The sequence below is a fragment of the Herpailurus yagouaroundi genome, unplaced genomic scaffold, assembly GCF_014898765.1.
Source record: "Herpailurus yagouaroundi ecotype Mexico unplaced genomic scaffold, PumYag 250, whole genome shotgun sequence".
Classification (NCBI taxonomy): Eukaryota; Metazoa; Chordata; class Mammalia; order Carnivora; family Felidae; genus Herpailurus; species Herpailurus yagouaroundi.
In genome coordinates this window covers 30125-45032 of record NW_024412467.1, presented here as the reverse complement: position 1 = coordinate 45032, position 14908 = coordinate 30125, and the positions used below count along the sequence as shown (strand labels likewise).

The 14908-nt window shown below is 41.6% G+C and overlaps 1 protein-coding gene across 1 annotated transcript; it reads left to right on the top strand.

Moving 5' to 3' along the window:
- The first annotated feature begins 8058 nt into the window (after positions 1 to 8058).
- LOC121020632 (peptidyl-prolyl cis-trans isomerase A-like) lies at positions 8059 to 8566 on the top strand. Its single transcript, XM_040460737.1, has one exon. It carries the CDS (start codon positions 8059 to 8061, stop codon positions 8539 to 8541), a length of 483 nt encoding a protein of 160 aa, XP_040316671.1. The 3' UTR covers positions 8542 to 8566.
- Positions 8567 to 14908: the final 6342 nt, after the last annotated feature.

The window sequence follows — 14908 nt, the reverse complement described above, 5'->3', positions numbered from 1 at the left end:
GAGTTTTATTTATTTATTTTGAGAGAGAGAGCACGAGCAGGGGAGGGGCTCTGTCAGTGCAGAGTCTGATGCGGCGCTGAAACTCACGAACAGTGAGATCATGACCTGAGCCGAAATCAGGAGTTGGATGCTTAACCAGTGGAGCCACCCAGGCACCCCAATCCTTCACTTTGTTTTTTAAATTTTTTTAATGTTTATTTATTTATTTTGAGAGACAGAGACAGAGCATGAACAGGGGAGGAGCAGAGAGAGAGACACACAGAATCCGAAACAGCCTCCAGGCTCTGAGCTGTCAGCACAGAGCCCGACGCGGGGCTCGAACTCACAAACCGTGAGATCATGACCTGAGCCGAAGTCGGACGCTCAACCAACTGAGCCACCCAGGCGCCCCCCTAATCCTTCACTTTAATTGATACACCATTCTTCAAGATTATAAGTGGATCTGTCTCAGCAGACTGAGTTTACATCTGCTGTCAAATGTTTTATGCTGTTTTTCTCAATTCAGTATAAATTCTATGATGAGAGAGAAAATAATCCGTTGAGGAATTTCTACATATATCAAAAGTCATCCCCAACTTTTAGGTAACAAAACTTTTTTTTAAATTTTTTTTTTATTTCCCCCTACATGGGAATCATTAACTCAAGATTACCATGAATTCTGCCATGGTCTAGAGGCTGTTTGGATGGTAACAACAGTGCAGATGATAAACCTCTTCAGATTGACCTAAGAAAGCGATTTTTCCCCTCCTCATTAACATTAGTCTCCCTTACAGTGCTCTCCCATTTCATTATTCCTTATTTGTTACTCATGTCCCATTTTTAGTCAATTAGTGAGACCAGTGCCTCGTGTTTTTAAAAAAGCTTCTGTAAATGTAAGCGCAACCACATATGTTCACAAGTTGTACATCTGTTGGAAAGTTAGAGGACCACCTTCGCGAATGCCAGTGGGAAGGATCATATTTACATAATGCTGAGTGTTACGCTGAAAGTGGCAATTACTTTTAATCAAGGTATTGTAAGGGGTAGGTAAAAAACAAAACAAAACAAAAACGCCTTAAATAAGCATCCATTTTGCCTTTGGTGCCGAGGTGTAAACGCCACGTCTCAGGACGCGAGAGACTGAGTTAGGGAACACCTAGAAGTCTACTCTTGTGACGGCACGGCTGCCCATGACGGGCGTTGCAGATCTGGTGGTTGACAGAAGAGCCTGCATTTCTATGCTGCTTTTTCTTCTGTGTATCAGAAAACATCGATGGTAGCTTAATATCTTAACATCTGTATATCAGAAAACACCGATGGCACACTTATTTTGCATAATCTGTATTTTACAGACCATTTGCCTTGACTTTGTTTATTGGGAGTGTACTTAAGACAGAATCTAAAAGGAAAAGGGTCATTTTGCTAGGAGAGGTCTAACATTGGCTAAAATAGTTCTTAGAGGTTATAACAGAGCAAATGTGAATGTGGGATGAGTGTCAAACACCCATTATAAAATAAATTCTATGGATTTTTCATGACGTAGGATCTCCCTTTATTACAGACATATTCCCTGGAGACATGCCCAGGGTTTTTCACAGCCAACAACTTACTTTGTCTCTTACTGTGGCACCAAAGCAATTCTTCTGTTGGACTTCCAAAGTTTTTACTATCTTTACAAGTGCTGTAAAAACAAAACTAAACAAAACAAAACAAAAAGATAAACAAATTCAAGCTTCTTTTCACTGAAGTACTTTATTGTATTAGGGGATCAGGTTTTTTAAACTGCCACTCAAAGGAATGAATCCATAATATGAGAAAATCATTCATCATTATGAAGCTTATCAAAATAATATTTATCAACTTGCAAAGAAAGGAGGGCTCACAAAACTCCACAAAGACATAGGTATTCACATCCCTTTTGTGTGAAATTAAATATCACAGTTGCGATTGATAGGAAAATTTAAATTAAAAGGCATATTTACTTTTTAAGTATAACAAATAACTTCCTGATTTCTTGTTAAAAATGCCCACATTTTCTTCTTTATGATTCTGAAGACAAATAAAAATTTTATTTTGCTTTGTGTAATTGATAATTTGCAAAATTCCAGGATTGACTGGCTATCTGAAAAGCAAAAATCTACCTCTATCATAATTTTTCTACCACATTTTTTCTGCCATAATTAAAAAAAAAAACAAAGTTTACTTATCTACTTTGAGAGAGAGAGATAGAGAGCAAGCAGGAGAGGTGCAGGGAGAAGGAGAAAGAAAAAAAAATCTCCACAAGTGGTCTTCACACTGTGAGCACAGAGTCTGATGCAGGGCTCGAACCCACAACTGAGAGATCATGATCTGAGCCAAAACCAAGAGTTGGACGCTCATCTGACTGAGCCACCCAGGCGCCCCTCTGCCATAATTTTTAGTGCATTGCCTACTGTTATTGCCATGCAAACTATGCCCTATGTTAGGACAGTACGGCAGGCTTCTTAAAAAAGTCTTATGTGAAGAGCTCTAGTAAAGACAGAAGAGTAAAATGAGGAATTTCATTATTCTATGGCATCAAACATGTACTTCCCCAAGATAACAAAGATGTTGAGTTCTTCTAAAATTTAAAAAAAAAATTTTTTTTAAGGTTTATTTTTGAGAGAAAGAGACAGAGCATGAGGGGGAGAGGGACCGAGAGAGAGGAAGACACAGAATTGGAAGCAGGCTCCAGGCTCTGAGTTGTCAGCACAGAGCCTAATGCGGGGCTCAAACTCACGAACCGTGAGATCATGACCTGAGCCGACGTCAGACGCTCAACCGACTGAGCCACCCAGGCGCCCCTAAAAATTTTTAGTCAGATGATTTCTTAGGGACTTCCTGCAGGCGTCTTCGTGAAAGTTCTAGATGGTCACCAGGCACCAGAAAATGTGCCCACCGAGGTCTGCCATTTCTTCTGACAAATGTTGTGGGAAAGGGGGTGCTGCTGTGTGGGTTTGAAGGTGCCACACGGCGGAGGCCCTTCCTGTCCCCGGGGACTGCCTGCTGGGACTTTCTGTGGTGAAAACAAGCTGCGACTATATTCTTGGGACAGTTTTCTGACAAAGGTGACCTGTGACATCGGTATCAATCAGGTCAAGGTGGTTGATAGTGTCCAGAACATACATGTCTTCACTGGTTTATTTTTTGCCTACTTCTAACACTTGCTGAGGAGGCACCAATATGTGTGTTATAATTTCCAGCCGTGACTATGAAATCGTCTATACCTCCCTTTAGTACTTAAAACAATGACACAGAAGATATGTTTATTCTTGAACAGATGAATAACAACGTCGCATGACAGATTTTGGCAAAACAGCATAAATTTATTGCACTCAGTTGCTTATAACAGCAAATCACGTATATTTGAAATGCGTTGTGCTGGTAGCATCCTGAACCCCGTGTAAAATATTACCTCTAGCCCGAATTCTTTCGAGGCTGACCAAATTAAATGCATCGAGGGAGGAATTATCTATCTGTTTGGATACACAGATGAAAATTTCTGGCCACGTTGGTGCAGAAATCCTTTAAGACTGTGAAGAAACAATACAGTTGACTGTTGAAGAGTGTGAGGCTTAGGAGCACTGAGCCCCTGACGGAGTTGAAAATCTGCATATAACTTTTGACTCCCCACCAAAGCTGACTGCTAACAGTCCGCTATTGACCAGAAGGCTTGCCAATAACACAAACAGTCCACTAACGCATATTTTGTATCTTAGGTGTATTGTGTACTTATCCTCACAATAAAGTCAGCGAGAGAAAAGAAAGTGTGATTAAGGAAATCATAAGGAAGAGAAAACACATTTGCAGGACTGTCCTGTATTTATTGAAAAAAATGAACCCACACAATTCAAACCTGTGTTGTTCAGGGGTCCCTGTATAAAGATTTCATCATTCTAGCATTTTCTGACTTAGAAGTGTAATCTGCACATTATGCCTCAAAATGATATTCAGGTCACTGCAAATGATCAGTCCAGACGGAATTAGCCTTAAATTGGATTTAAACATCTTTTTAAAAACATTTTTTAAGGTTTATTTTTATTCATTTATTTATTTTTGAGAGAGAGAGAGAGACAGAGCCCGAGCAGGTGAGGGGCAGAGAGAGAGGGAGACACAGAATCCAAAGCAGACTCCAGGCTCTGAGCTGGCAGCACAGACCCCAGCACGGGACTCAAACCCAGGAACCGTGAGATCGTGACCTGAGCCGAAGTCGGACGCTTAGCCAACTGAGCCACCCAGGTGTCCCTGATTTAAACATCTTTTGATTAAACTGTCTAAATGCTTCAGTTTATTATTTTTTTTACATTTTTATTTTAATTCCAATTGATTAACATACAGTAAACACCTCAGTGTGATTCTTTGTTTGTATGCAGTGATTTCCTTTTCATATAATATCCATGAAATTATCAAATGCCCCAGAAATTAAGAAAACTTTTTTCCTTCTGAATAGACTCTTGTCATTAATTTCTCATGGGGTATACAGTCATTGTTAGCATCCAGATTTAGCCCTGGTTTCAGAAAATACCCCTTTTCTTTCCATTCTAGCCCTTAACTTTTATTTTCCTTCAATCGGGAGCAGTGGACAGAGCATAGACCATTTCGTTCCTGCAAGTCAGGATGGAGCCCCAGCCCTGTCATGTTATAAATGTGAGTCCTTATCTATACCACTTAACCTGTTTGATTCCCGGGTTGTTTAGCTGTAAGATAGGAATTGTCACAGAAGTCTAATGGCATCGTTTACATAGTTGTTAATACCGTGTTTTATTAATGTACTAGTTTGCTTTAACTGTTAGAAGGCAAGATGGTTGTGTGGATGTTTGAAAGCGTATGTGATTGAGAAAAGCAGCCGGGGAGGGAGGCTTCTGTGTCGTGGGCAGGGGACGGTGGACCAGCCCGGGACGGGTGGGGGCGTGGTGGGGGGGGGGGGTTGCTGCCTGCCGGCCCACCACCCCTGGGTGTAGTCAGTTGGCCTCACGGTCAGAATGCATCCTTGGATCAAGGAAATACACAGCTTCCTTCCGCTGAATAAGAGTGACTCCCAGATTTTGACTCTTCCTCCTTAAGTCATCAAGGCTCCAAACAAAAGGTTGAATTGCCCTAAAATGGTTCCAGAAAGGTTCAACAGCACGGCCAAATTATGTCCACTGTGAGCCTACGCTCTAGTCCATGAACTTTACTAATACTATTTAATTTAATAGCCATCCCTTTGGCTAATCTGGTTTTCCTGTCTTCTCAACATAAAAATTGAGGTAGGTAGAAAGCACAGTCAGACCAAATTAATCATGAGAAATATTTGAGCCCTAAAAACCTCCCGAGTCATTTGTGGGAGGAGCTGTACACCTTTGGGGAAAGTCTTCTTTTCTGAAAGCTCATCTATATTCTCTTTATTAGTGTCATATCAGTTCTGTGATAAAAGCTAGAAGTACCGGACTTTGTAAATCCAGCAGGAGAGACAAAATGGGCCCCGTCTTCATTTTCCCTTGGGTTCAACGAGAACATAGTAACCAGTATAAAAGGTGGTACCACTAATGATCCAGTAATAACCACCCCAAATGCAATACCGCTCTGGAGAGTAGACCCGGGCCACAGCCACTTGTCAGCGTTGGTTCAGAGAGGACTTCCAGGAACAACCATTTCTGCTCTAGGACATCTGGGGCCTCAGCTAAGATGGCTTAGGAGACTGAAAATGGCTGTCACAGCTCAGATGGGGCCATGTATCTGGGGCCTCATTTCTTCACATAGCACCTTTTGCAAATAAAATATTCGATGTGCTCTTTCACTTACATGCCTGGTGCTTCATCTGTGATGGTTGAAATAGCTGGGAGGTTAATGGGAGCACTCCTCCAGCAAGGAATCTCAGGGTAGTTAGACATGCTTGCTGGCTGCCTCTTGTGTGAGTGTTCTGATAGACTGTGGTGGACACCTTAAAGGTTTTTAGGACCAAACCTCCAAAGTTCCAGAATGTCTACTTTCACAACATTCTGTTGGTCAAGTGAGTCATGAGGCCAGCCAGTCCGGCTTCCGAGGGCAAGGAAGAATATATTGTTTCTATCATTAGGGGAATGGCATTATGCGTGCAGAGGGAAGAAATTGGTGAACCTCATGGAGACCATCTACCACAAGCTTGAAAAAGGGAACACAGAAAAATGTCTTCATGGCCTTGGTAAATGAAGACTTCAAAAGGACACAAAAAGGGGCACCTGGGTGGCTCATTGGGTTTAGCATCCAACTTTGGCTCGGGTCATGATCTCACAGCTTGTGAGTTTGAGTCTCACGCTGGGCTCTGTGCCGACAGCTCAGAGCCTGGAGCCTGCCTCAGATTCTGTGTCCCTCTCTCGCTCTGCCCCTCCCTCACTTATGCTCAGTCTCTTTCTCTCTCTCAAGAATAAATAAAACATTAAAAAAATTTTTGACAAAAAAAAGGACACAAAAAGTACTGACAATATATGAAAAAAAAAGTTAGAATTCATCAAAATTTAAAACCGCTGATCATCAAAAGACACCGTTGTGAACATCAAAAGGCAGACCACTGAGTATTGGAGAAAACACTTACCTTACACATAGCTGATAGAAAGACTCATCTCCTGAACTTATAAAGAACTCCAACATGAATACTAAAAAATACTTTAAAAATAGGCAAGCAACTTGAACAAGAACTTAAAAAAAAAAAGAGATCCAAATGGCTAATAAACATATGAAAAGATGCTCAACTCAGTACTCATTCAAAAAAGTGCGATAAGGTCTTCCTTACTGTGAATAGTGGCTAAAAACACAAGGAGGACAATACCAAGTGTCGGTGAGGATGTGGAACAACTTGAACTCTCATCCTTTCTTGGTGGGAGTGTTAAAATGGTGCAGCCACTTTGGAGAGCTGTTTGGCAGTTTCCATTAAAGTTAATAAACACCACATCAGTTACCTATTGTCCCATTAACTAACCATCTCAAGGTTCAGTGGCATCAAACAATACATCTTTAATTTGTTCGTGATTCTCTGGATCAGCAACTTGGACTTAGTTCAACCAGATGGTTCTTCCACTAGTTTTGCTCAGGGAAGACAAGACCGGGCAATGTTACTGCATTATGGCTTGTCTGGGACCGGATAAAAACGACTTCACTCTTATGTTCGGTGATGGCTGTTGGTTCCCTGTCTTCAGGAAGCTAACCCAGGCTTCTTCACATGGCAACAGTGTTCCAAGAGGACATACACTTTTCAGATTTCTGAACATTATGTCACGTTCGCTGATAAGCTATTGGCCAAAGCTACTCGCATAACTAATGTGCGTGGGAGCTAGAAAAAGACATGGATATAGGGAGGAGGCCACTACTTGACAATATATTCCATATTCTTATTCTATGACCTCAAGGTTCACTCCTAGGCATACAGTCAACGAGAATGAATGTATGTGTCCACCAAAAACTTACAGTGTATCTACTGTCAAGACCCCCAAAGACCACCATATCAGCTAGTGATCAAGCAGAGCTGAGTTTATTGAACCCACCGCAGAAATGGAAAATACTCTCTTGACAGTCCATTGGTATCTCAAAAGGGGAAAATCAGGCTATTTATAAGGTTTTCAGACCTGGCATGAACGATTACGAGGTGAGCCTTGCAAAACAAAGAATTGGTTGAGTTTGGGCAGAGCTTACAAATAGTAGCTTTATGGGGCGCCTGGGTGGCTCAGTCTGTTGAGCATCTGACTCTTGACTTCGCCTCAGGTCATGATCTCACGGTTCGTGACACTGAACCCTGCATCAGGCTCTGCACTGACAGCACGGAGCCTGCTTGGGATTCTGTCTCCCTCTCTCTCTGCCCCTCTTCTGCTTGCTCTCTATCTCTGTCTCAAAATGAATAAAACAAACAAACAAACAAACAAACAAAAACTTAAAAAAAATAGTAGCTTGGTAGGTACAACAAGGTGAAGGTGTTGAAGGAAAGCTTGATAAGTGAGCTGTTCAGTTGGTATTTCCTGGAGCAAGATATTAAGTTATTATTACTTGGTCTCAGTGTTTAAAGTAGGGATTGGAGCTTTGCGGATGCCAGAGCCCAGGAGCCGCCCACTCATGATCCACCCCACTGTCTTCTTCAACATCACCCTGGACAGCAAACCCTTTGGCCATGTCTCCTTCGATCTGTTTGCAGACAAAGTTCCAAAGACAACGGAAAATTGTTGTGTTCTGTGCACTGTGGAGAATGGATTTGGTTATAAAGTTTCCTGCTTTCACGGGATTGGTTCACGATTAATGTGCCAAGGTGGTGACTTCACACGCTATAATGGCGCTGGCAGCAAGCCCACTTATGGGGAGAAACTTGATGAGAATGTCATCCTGAAGCATAGGGATCCTGGCATCTCATCCGTGGTCGGCTGGACCCAACACGAATGGTTCCCAGGTTTCGTCTGCGCTGCCAGCACTGAGTGTGATGGTGAGCAGGTGGTCTTTGGCAAGACGAAAGAGGGCACGAATGTTGTGGAAGCCAGGGAACACTTTGGGTCCAGCATTGGCAAGAGCAGCAAGATCACCGTTGCCAACTGCGGACAAATCTAGTGCATTTGACTCGCGTTACATCTAAACTGCCAGACTGTTCCTTCTGTCGCTCAGGGGAGCAGTCCTTCACCCCCATCTACTCAAAACATCCTACAATCTTTGTGCTCTGGCTGCAGTTCTATGGGTCCCCTAGTTTCCTGATTCCCCGCCAAGTCTGGCTGGATTGCAGAGCTACGTTTATGATTACAAAATAAAAGCTGAACAACAACAAAATAAAAAAAAATAATAAAATAGGGATTGGGAAAGTGTGTCTGGGCCCAGTTCAACACAGGGACAGAAAATTATGGCTTCAGTCCTCCCCATGCGATCAAACAGTTTGGTGTTCCAATATTAGTGAGAGTGAGAATGTAAAGCAGCTTGATATTGATTGGTGGGTTTCTTCTGGGTCTTTTGTGTTGTATGTATGCATATATGTATGTATGTATTTGAGAGAGCACAACTGGGGGAGAGGGGCAGAGGGAGAGAGAGAATCCCAAGCAGGCTCCCCACCTAGCATGGAGCGCAACACAGGGCTCAATCCCATGACCTGAGCTGAAATCAAGAGTCAGATGCTCAATAACTGAGGCCCCCAGGCATCCCTCTTCGGTGTCTTTGTTAACAGTGTCTCTCTAAATCTCATATGTGTTTCTGCTTGTAAAAAGGAATCAGTCCTGGTAAGTGGGAATTTAAAAAATTTTTTTTAAAATATTTATTTATTTTTGAGACAGAGAGACAGAGCATGTGCAGAGGAGGGGCAGAGAGAGAGGGAGACACAGAATCTGAAGCAGGCTCCAGGCTCTGAGCTGTCAGCACAGAGCCTGACGCGGGGCTTGAACTCGTCAATTGCCAGATCATGACCTGAGCAGAAGTCGGACGCTCAACCGAGTGAGCCACCCAGGCGCCCCTTAAATGGGAATTTTTTTAAGTCTACACTTCACATTAACAATTTTTTTTTTTTACATTTATTTAATTTTGAGAGACAGAGAGAGACAGAGCACAAGTGGAGGAGGGGCAGAGAGAGAGGGAGACACAGAATCTGAAGCAGTCTCCAGACTCCAAACTGTCAGCACAGAGCCCGACATGGGGCACGATCCCACAAACCATGAGATCATGACCTGAGCCGAAGTCGGACGCTCAACTGACTGAGCCCCCCAGGAGCCCCTACATTTCGCATTTTAAAGCCACATTGTATTTACTCCCAATTCCCTTGCAGTTTCTGAAGTGGCAGGAAAATCACGCTCAGCCGTAAGTGGTAGGACTGTACCCGCTCTGTTCTCCTGAAAAGTACTGACCGTGTTCGTCCTTCCGCTTTAATAGCTGAAAGCAAGTGTTATAACTAAGAACTCTTAACCAAATTGAATAAATCATTTGGTGTTGAGGAGAAAAAGCCCCAGTAATGTCATCCTGCTCACTGTCCACAACTTTTCGCCTCACCCAGTCTCTTAAATGTTACCTTGCAGGACATTAACTGACTTTGGAAAGCCAAAATCAGTTCACAATTTTCATGTTAAGTAATTTAGCAGATGTTAATTTATTAGACACTGGTAGAAACACAGGGGAGAGCAATCATCATACGTCTGCTCTCTCGGAACTACTAGATCCAGTGGGGAGGAAGCAATAGGCCCAAGTTCACATGCAAATGCATAGGGACAATTGCCATAACGACAATATCCTAAAAGCTACCATATGAGTGTACTGCATGCCAGGAACTGTTCTGAGCTCTTCATAAACTGAATTATTGAATCCTCCCCCAAAATAAACACTTCACTTCCCGTTGTTATTTTTACAGATGAAGCAACCGTGGCACAGTAAGGTCACATGAGCTATGATCCCACGGTTAGGCGGCAGAGTTGCGTCTGACCCCAGGCCACCTGGATCCAGAGTCCACATTCCCAAACACCACCCTGCCCTCATTCTGTGAGTTCTCTTCATAAGTCTTGCGACTGCTCAATATAAAAGCTATGACCACAAAGTATAAGATGTTGTAGTAAGGTACAGGTATGGGCTGAAGGGAGACATTATGATTAAGGGAATTAAATTGTCGATTTAAAGGATGAAGTGGCATTATTCAGCGAAAGAAGCAGAGAGAAAATGAGTACCGTTTTAGAGAATGACACATTCCAAGAACAGGAGGTGGAAAATCGGTTTACCGTTCAAGAACTTGGACCAGGGCAGTGTGGGTGCAGTAGGGAGAGAGGTGACACTGGAGCAGTAGGTAGGAGTCAAGTCACACGGGACTCTGAAGACATGTTAAGGAGCTTATATTTCAATTATAACACAGAGCCAAAGCCATGAGATGTTCTATGCACAGGGATAACATGATAAGAATGCATCTGTAAGTCTCGCTCCACTTGCCCTGTGGATGTGGGTTCCTCTACATTTATATCTGGGTATTACAGAGTAGAGTTGCCATCTTTTCAGGATCTGCTCTAGGGGTCTCTAGACTATTTTCTCATTTTGCCGACTTCCAGGGAGAAAGCCCTCAATGGACCCTCACCTGGATGTCTCAGAGAGCCTCAAGTCTCATGCAAGCCATCAGTCTGCTTATTCCAACCATTAGTTCTGGCAGGCAAAGGGGATATTTTGAGGGTAAGAGCAGAGATGAAATGTTAAATTAGTAACTCTCCAAGAATCCTCTGTAGACATTAAATGGTTTCAAAGGCACATCAAATGTATGCTAATAATAATAATAATAATAATAGAGACTTCAAATATAGTTTCAGACAAGTTTAAGATTCTAAACATTAAACAAGATAACAAAGGACATTGTAACAATGGGGTTTTCTCTATACAAGAGAGATGTGCCATGAAATCATTTAGGATCAGTCTTTACAAGGTACAGTACGAGAATTTAAAAGAGGAAGTCATATGAAAACATTCTCAGTAGGAAAATTCACCTAAACCTGCACAGCCATTGGCCAATTAAGCATACAAAACTAATAATTTAAAATGCGGATCCAGGGGCACCTGGGTGGCTCAGTCAGTTAAGTATACGACTCTTGATTTTGGCTCAGGCCATGATCTCACTGTTTTGTGAGTTCAAGCCCTGCATCCAGCTCTGCGCTGACACTTGGAGCCTGCTTGGGATTCTCCCTCTCTCTCTGCCCTTCCCGTTCATGCTCTGTCTCTCTCAAAATAAATAAATACACTTAAAAAAATAAAAAATAAAATATGGATCCAGTTTATAAGCTTAAATATTTATAGGCTAAAAGCAAGCAGCAGAAAAGAAAAATTATAGAGTACAAATCAAGGAAATAAAACACAAGAAAACAATCAAGAAAAATTAATGAAATCAAAGGCTGAATCAATAAAATTGATGAACTTCTAGCCAGACTAGACAGAGAGAGAGGACACAAGTTACCAAAACCGTAAATGAAAGAGGGGTCATCAGCACTGACCTCGGGGACCTTAAACTGATAATAAGGGGATACTATAAACAAGTCTATGATCATGAATTTGATAAACTAGATGAAATGCACCGATTCCTTAAAAAAACAAACTAATAAAAGTCAAATGTGGAGAAATAGATAATCTGAATAACAATTTCCATTAAATAAATTGTCGATAATTAACACTTTCTTAAATAATAAAGCACCTGGCTACACTGGTAAATTCTAAAAAACATATACCCATCTTCCACAACCTCCTCTAGAAAATTACAAGAAGCAGAAAAATTCCCTAACTTATTCTATGAGGCCAGCTTTACCCTAACACCAAAACTGACAATAACACACATATATTTGCTCTCTCAACTGACAGGGTCTAGAAGCATCGATGTCCCAAGAACTGTGAGCAAACCTCACAGTCAGGTCTTGATTTCTTTAAAAAATTTTTTTTTCAACGTTTATTTATTTCTGGGACAGAGAGAGACAGAGCATGAACGGGGGAGGGGCAGAGAGAGAGGGAGACACAGAATCGGAAACAGGCTCCAGGCTCTGAGCCATCAGTCCAGAGCCCGACGCGGGGCTCGAACTCCCGGACCGCGAGATCGTGACCTGGCTGAAGTCGGACGCTTAACCGACTGCGCCACCCAGGTGCCCCAACAGGTCTTGATTTCTAATGCCAATCTCCAATAAAGGAACCTGGGCTTTCTGAAGAAATGATTGATTTTAGGACTAAGGAAGGGAATATACAAGATAATACTGGAGCATTTTATTGGACTGGAAAGTAAGGAAGTGGTCAAAGTGACATGGCAGGCAAGGGAAAAACCTCCCAGAGGCCAAAGTGGTAGCAATTTGAGTGAAACAAAATAAATAAATTGTATTGAGCTATACCCAAAGTATAAAATAAATATCTGTGATCCATATTGATATAAATAAATGCACATTAAATAAATGGGAGAAATAGACATAAGTCTCATGCAGAAAAATTCTACACAATTTATGCAAATACTCCACCCTCAAGGAATTGGAGCCACAACTCTTAGTGACTATGGTACATGCGTAGTAATCTACTCTCAAGGTATACGGGATGTACGCAAAGGGGGAAATGGGTAAGTTGACCGTGGAGAAATCTGGCAAATCCACCTCAGCCAGCTGTCCAGAGCAACACGGACAGGATGAGTCATGTTGATGGCGTGTGTCCTCGATAGGATTTTATGAGAATGGCACTTTTTCTGTATGTGTTTCCTCCCAGAAACATAATCTCAGTCTATTTATGAGAGAAAAAGTCCAACAAGTGTCAGCGGAGGGACACAACTCCTCCAAACTGTGGCCGTCATCCAAAACAAGGAAAGTCTGAGAAACTCAAAGCCAAGAAAAGTTTAAGGCGCCATGATGACTATATATAAACATATCACTAAATAAGGTGATATGCTGGATAAGATCGTGGAACAGAAAAGGGACATTAGGTAAAACTAAGGAAAATATGGACTTTAGTTAATAGCAATGTGTTAATATTGGCTTATTAGTTGTGACAAATGTACCATACTGATATGTTTGGAATAGAGGAAACTGGGTATTAGTGATATGGACATTCTCTGTACCATCTTTACAATATTTCTGCAAACTTAAAATTGTTCTAAACGAAAATTTATTTTAAAATTTTCAAGTTAAGGGGTACCTGAGTGGCTCAGTTGGTTAAGCGAATGACTCTTGATCTCAGCTCAGGTTTTGATCTCTAGGTCATGAGTTCAAGCCCCGTGTTGGGCTCCAGGCTGGGTTTGAAGCTTGCTTAAAAAAAGAAAGAAATAAAAATTAAAACTTACAGGTTAAAACAGAATACACATTTGTCTTAAATTCCTATGGAGGATTTGCCAAAAGTTCCCATGTATTAGACCGCAAAGAACATTTCAATTAATCCTAAAAAAACAAAACTGTTAGAGGCATCATTTTGTTTTTTTTGTGTTTTTTTTTTTAATATTTATTTTTGAGAGAAAGAGAGTACAAGTGGGGGAGGGGTTGAGAGAGGGGGACAGAGGATCTGAAGCGGGCTCAGTGGTGACCACAGAGAGCCCAATGCAGGGCCCAAACTCATGAACCCTGAGGTGATGAACCATGAGGTCACCAACCATGAGGTCATGACCTGAGCTGAAGTCGGAAGTTCAACGGACTGAGCCACGCGGGTGCCCCATGAGGCATTGTTTTCTAATCACAATAAGAAGTAAAACCTAATAAAATCTTGAAAGCAAACAGACATAATTCAAACCTAGAATTGTTTACAAAGGCTATGAATGTATTCATTTTATCAATTATAAAATGTTCAGAAAATACTGACAAAATACTGCATATTATTTTCTGAGATTTTACTAAGTCAGTGCTTCCATGAAATTCATAGCCTCAAATAGTTAAGGCAGAAAAGGATAAAATTGTATCTTATTCTTCATTTCTAGGATTATTCTATTCTTTTATTTTTTAATTTACTTTTTTGGTTTTGTCAACTCTCATTTGACATCTTCCTGGGCTTTTTTCTTTTCTTTTTTTTTTCAACGTTTATTTATTTTTGGGACAGAGAGAGACAGAGCATGAACGGGGGAGGGGCAGAGAGAGAGGGAGACACAGAATCGGAAACAGGCTCCAGGCTCTGAGCCATCAGCCCAGAGCCTGACGCGGGGCTCGAACTCACGGACCGCGAGATCGTGACCTGGCTGAAGTCGGACGCTTAACCGACTGCGCCACCCAGGCGCCCCTTCCTGGGCTTTTTTAAAGTGTGCATACAGTTTTCTTTTCAGTTTCAACCGAATACATTTTTCCCATACTTCTCTAAAGTTTATTTAAGCCCATTTATTATGTCTTCCATGTAGAGTATCATGAGATGTTACTTCTCTTTTGGATGAATACACTCTGCTCCTATATTACTGCAAGTTAACCATTGAACAACTGAATTAGACCTTGGAGAACAGCATTTCTTTTATTCTGTAACAATTAATTAATTATTCTGTCTTCTCTAT

Bases quoted from the DNA above. Each gene is read 5' to 3' on its own strand.
- LOC121020632 (XM_040460737.1), top strand. From the start codon at position 8,059: ATGATCCACCCCACTGTCTTCTTCAACATCACCCTGGACAGCAAACCC.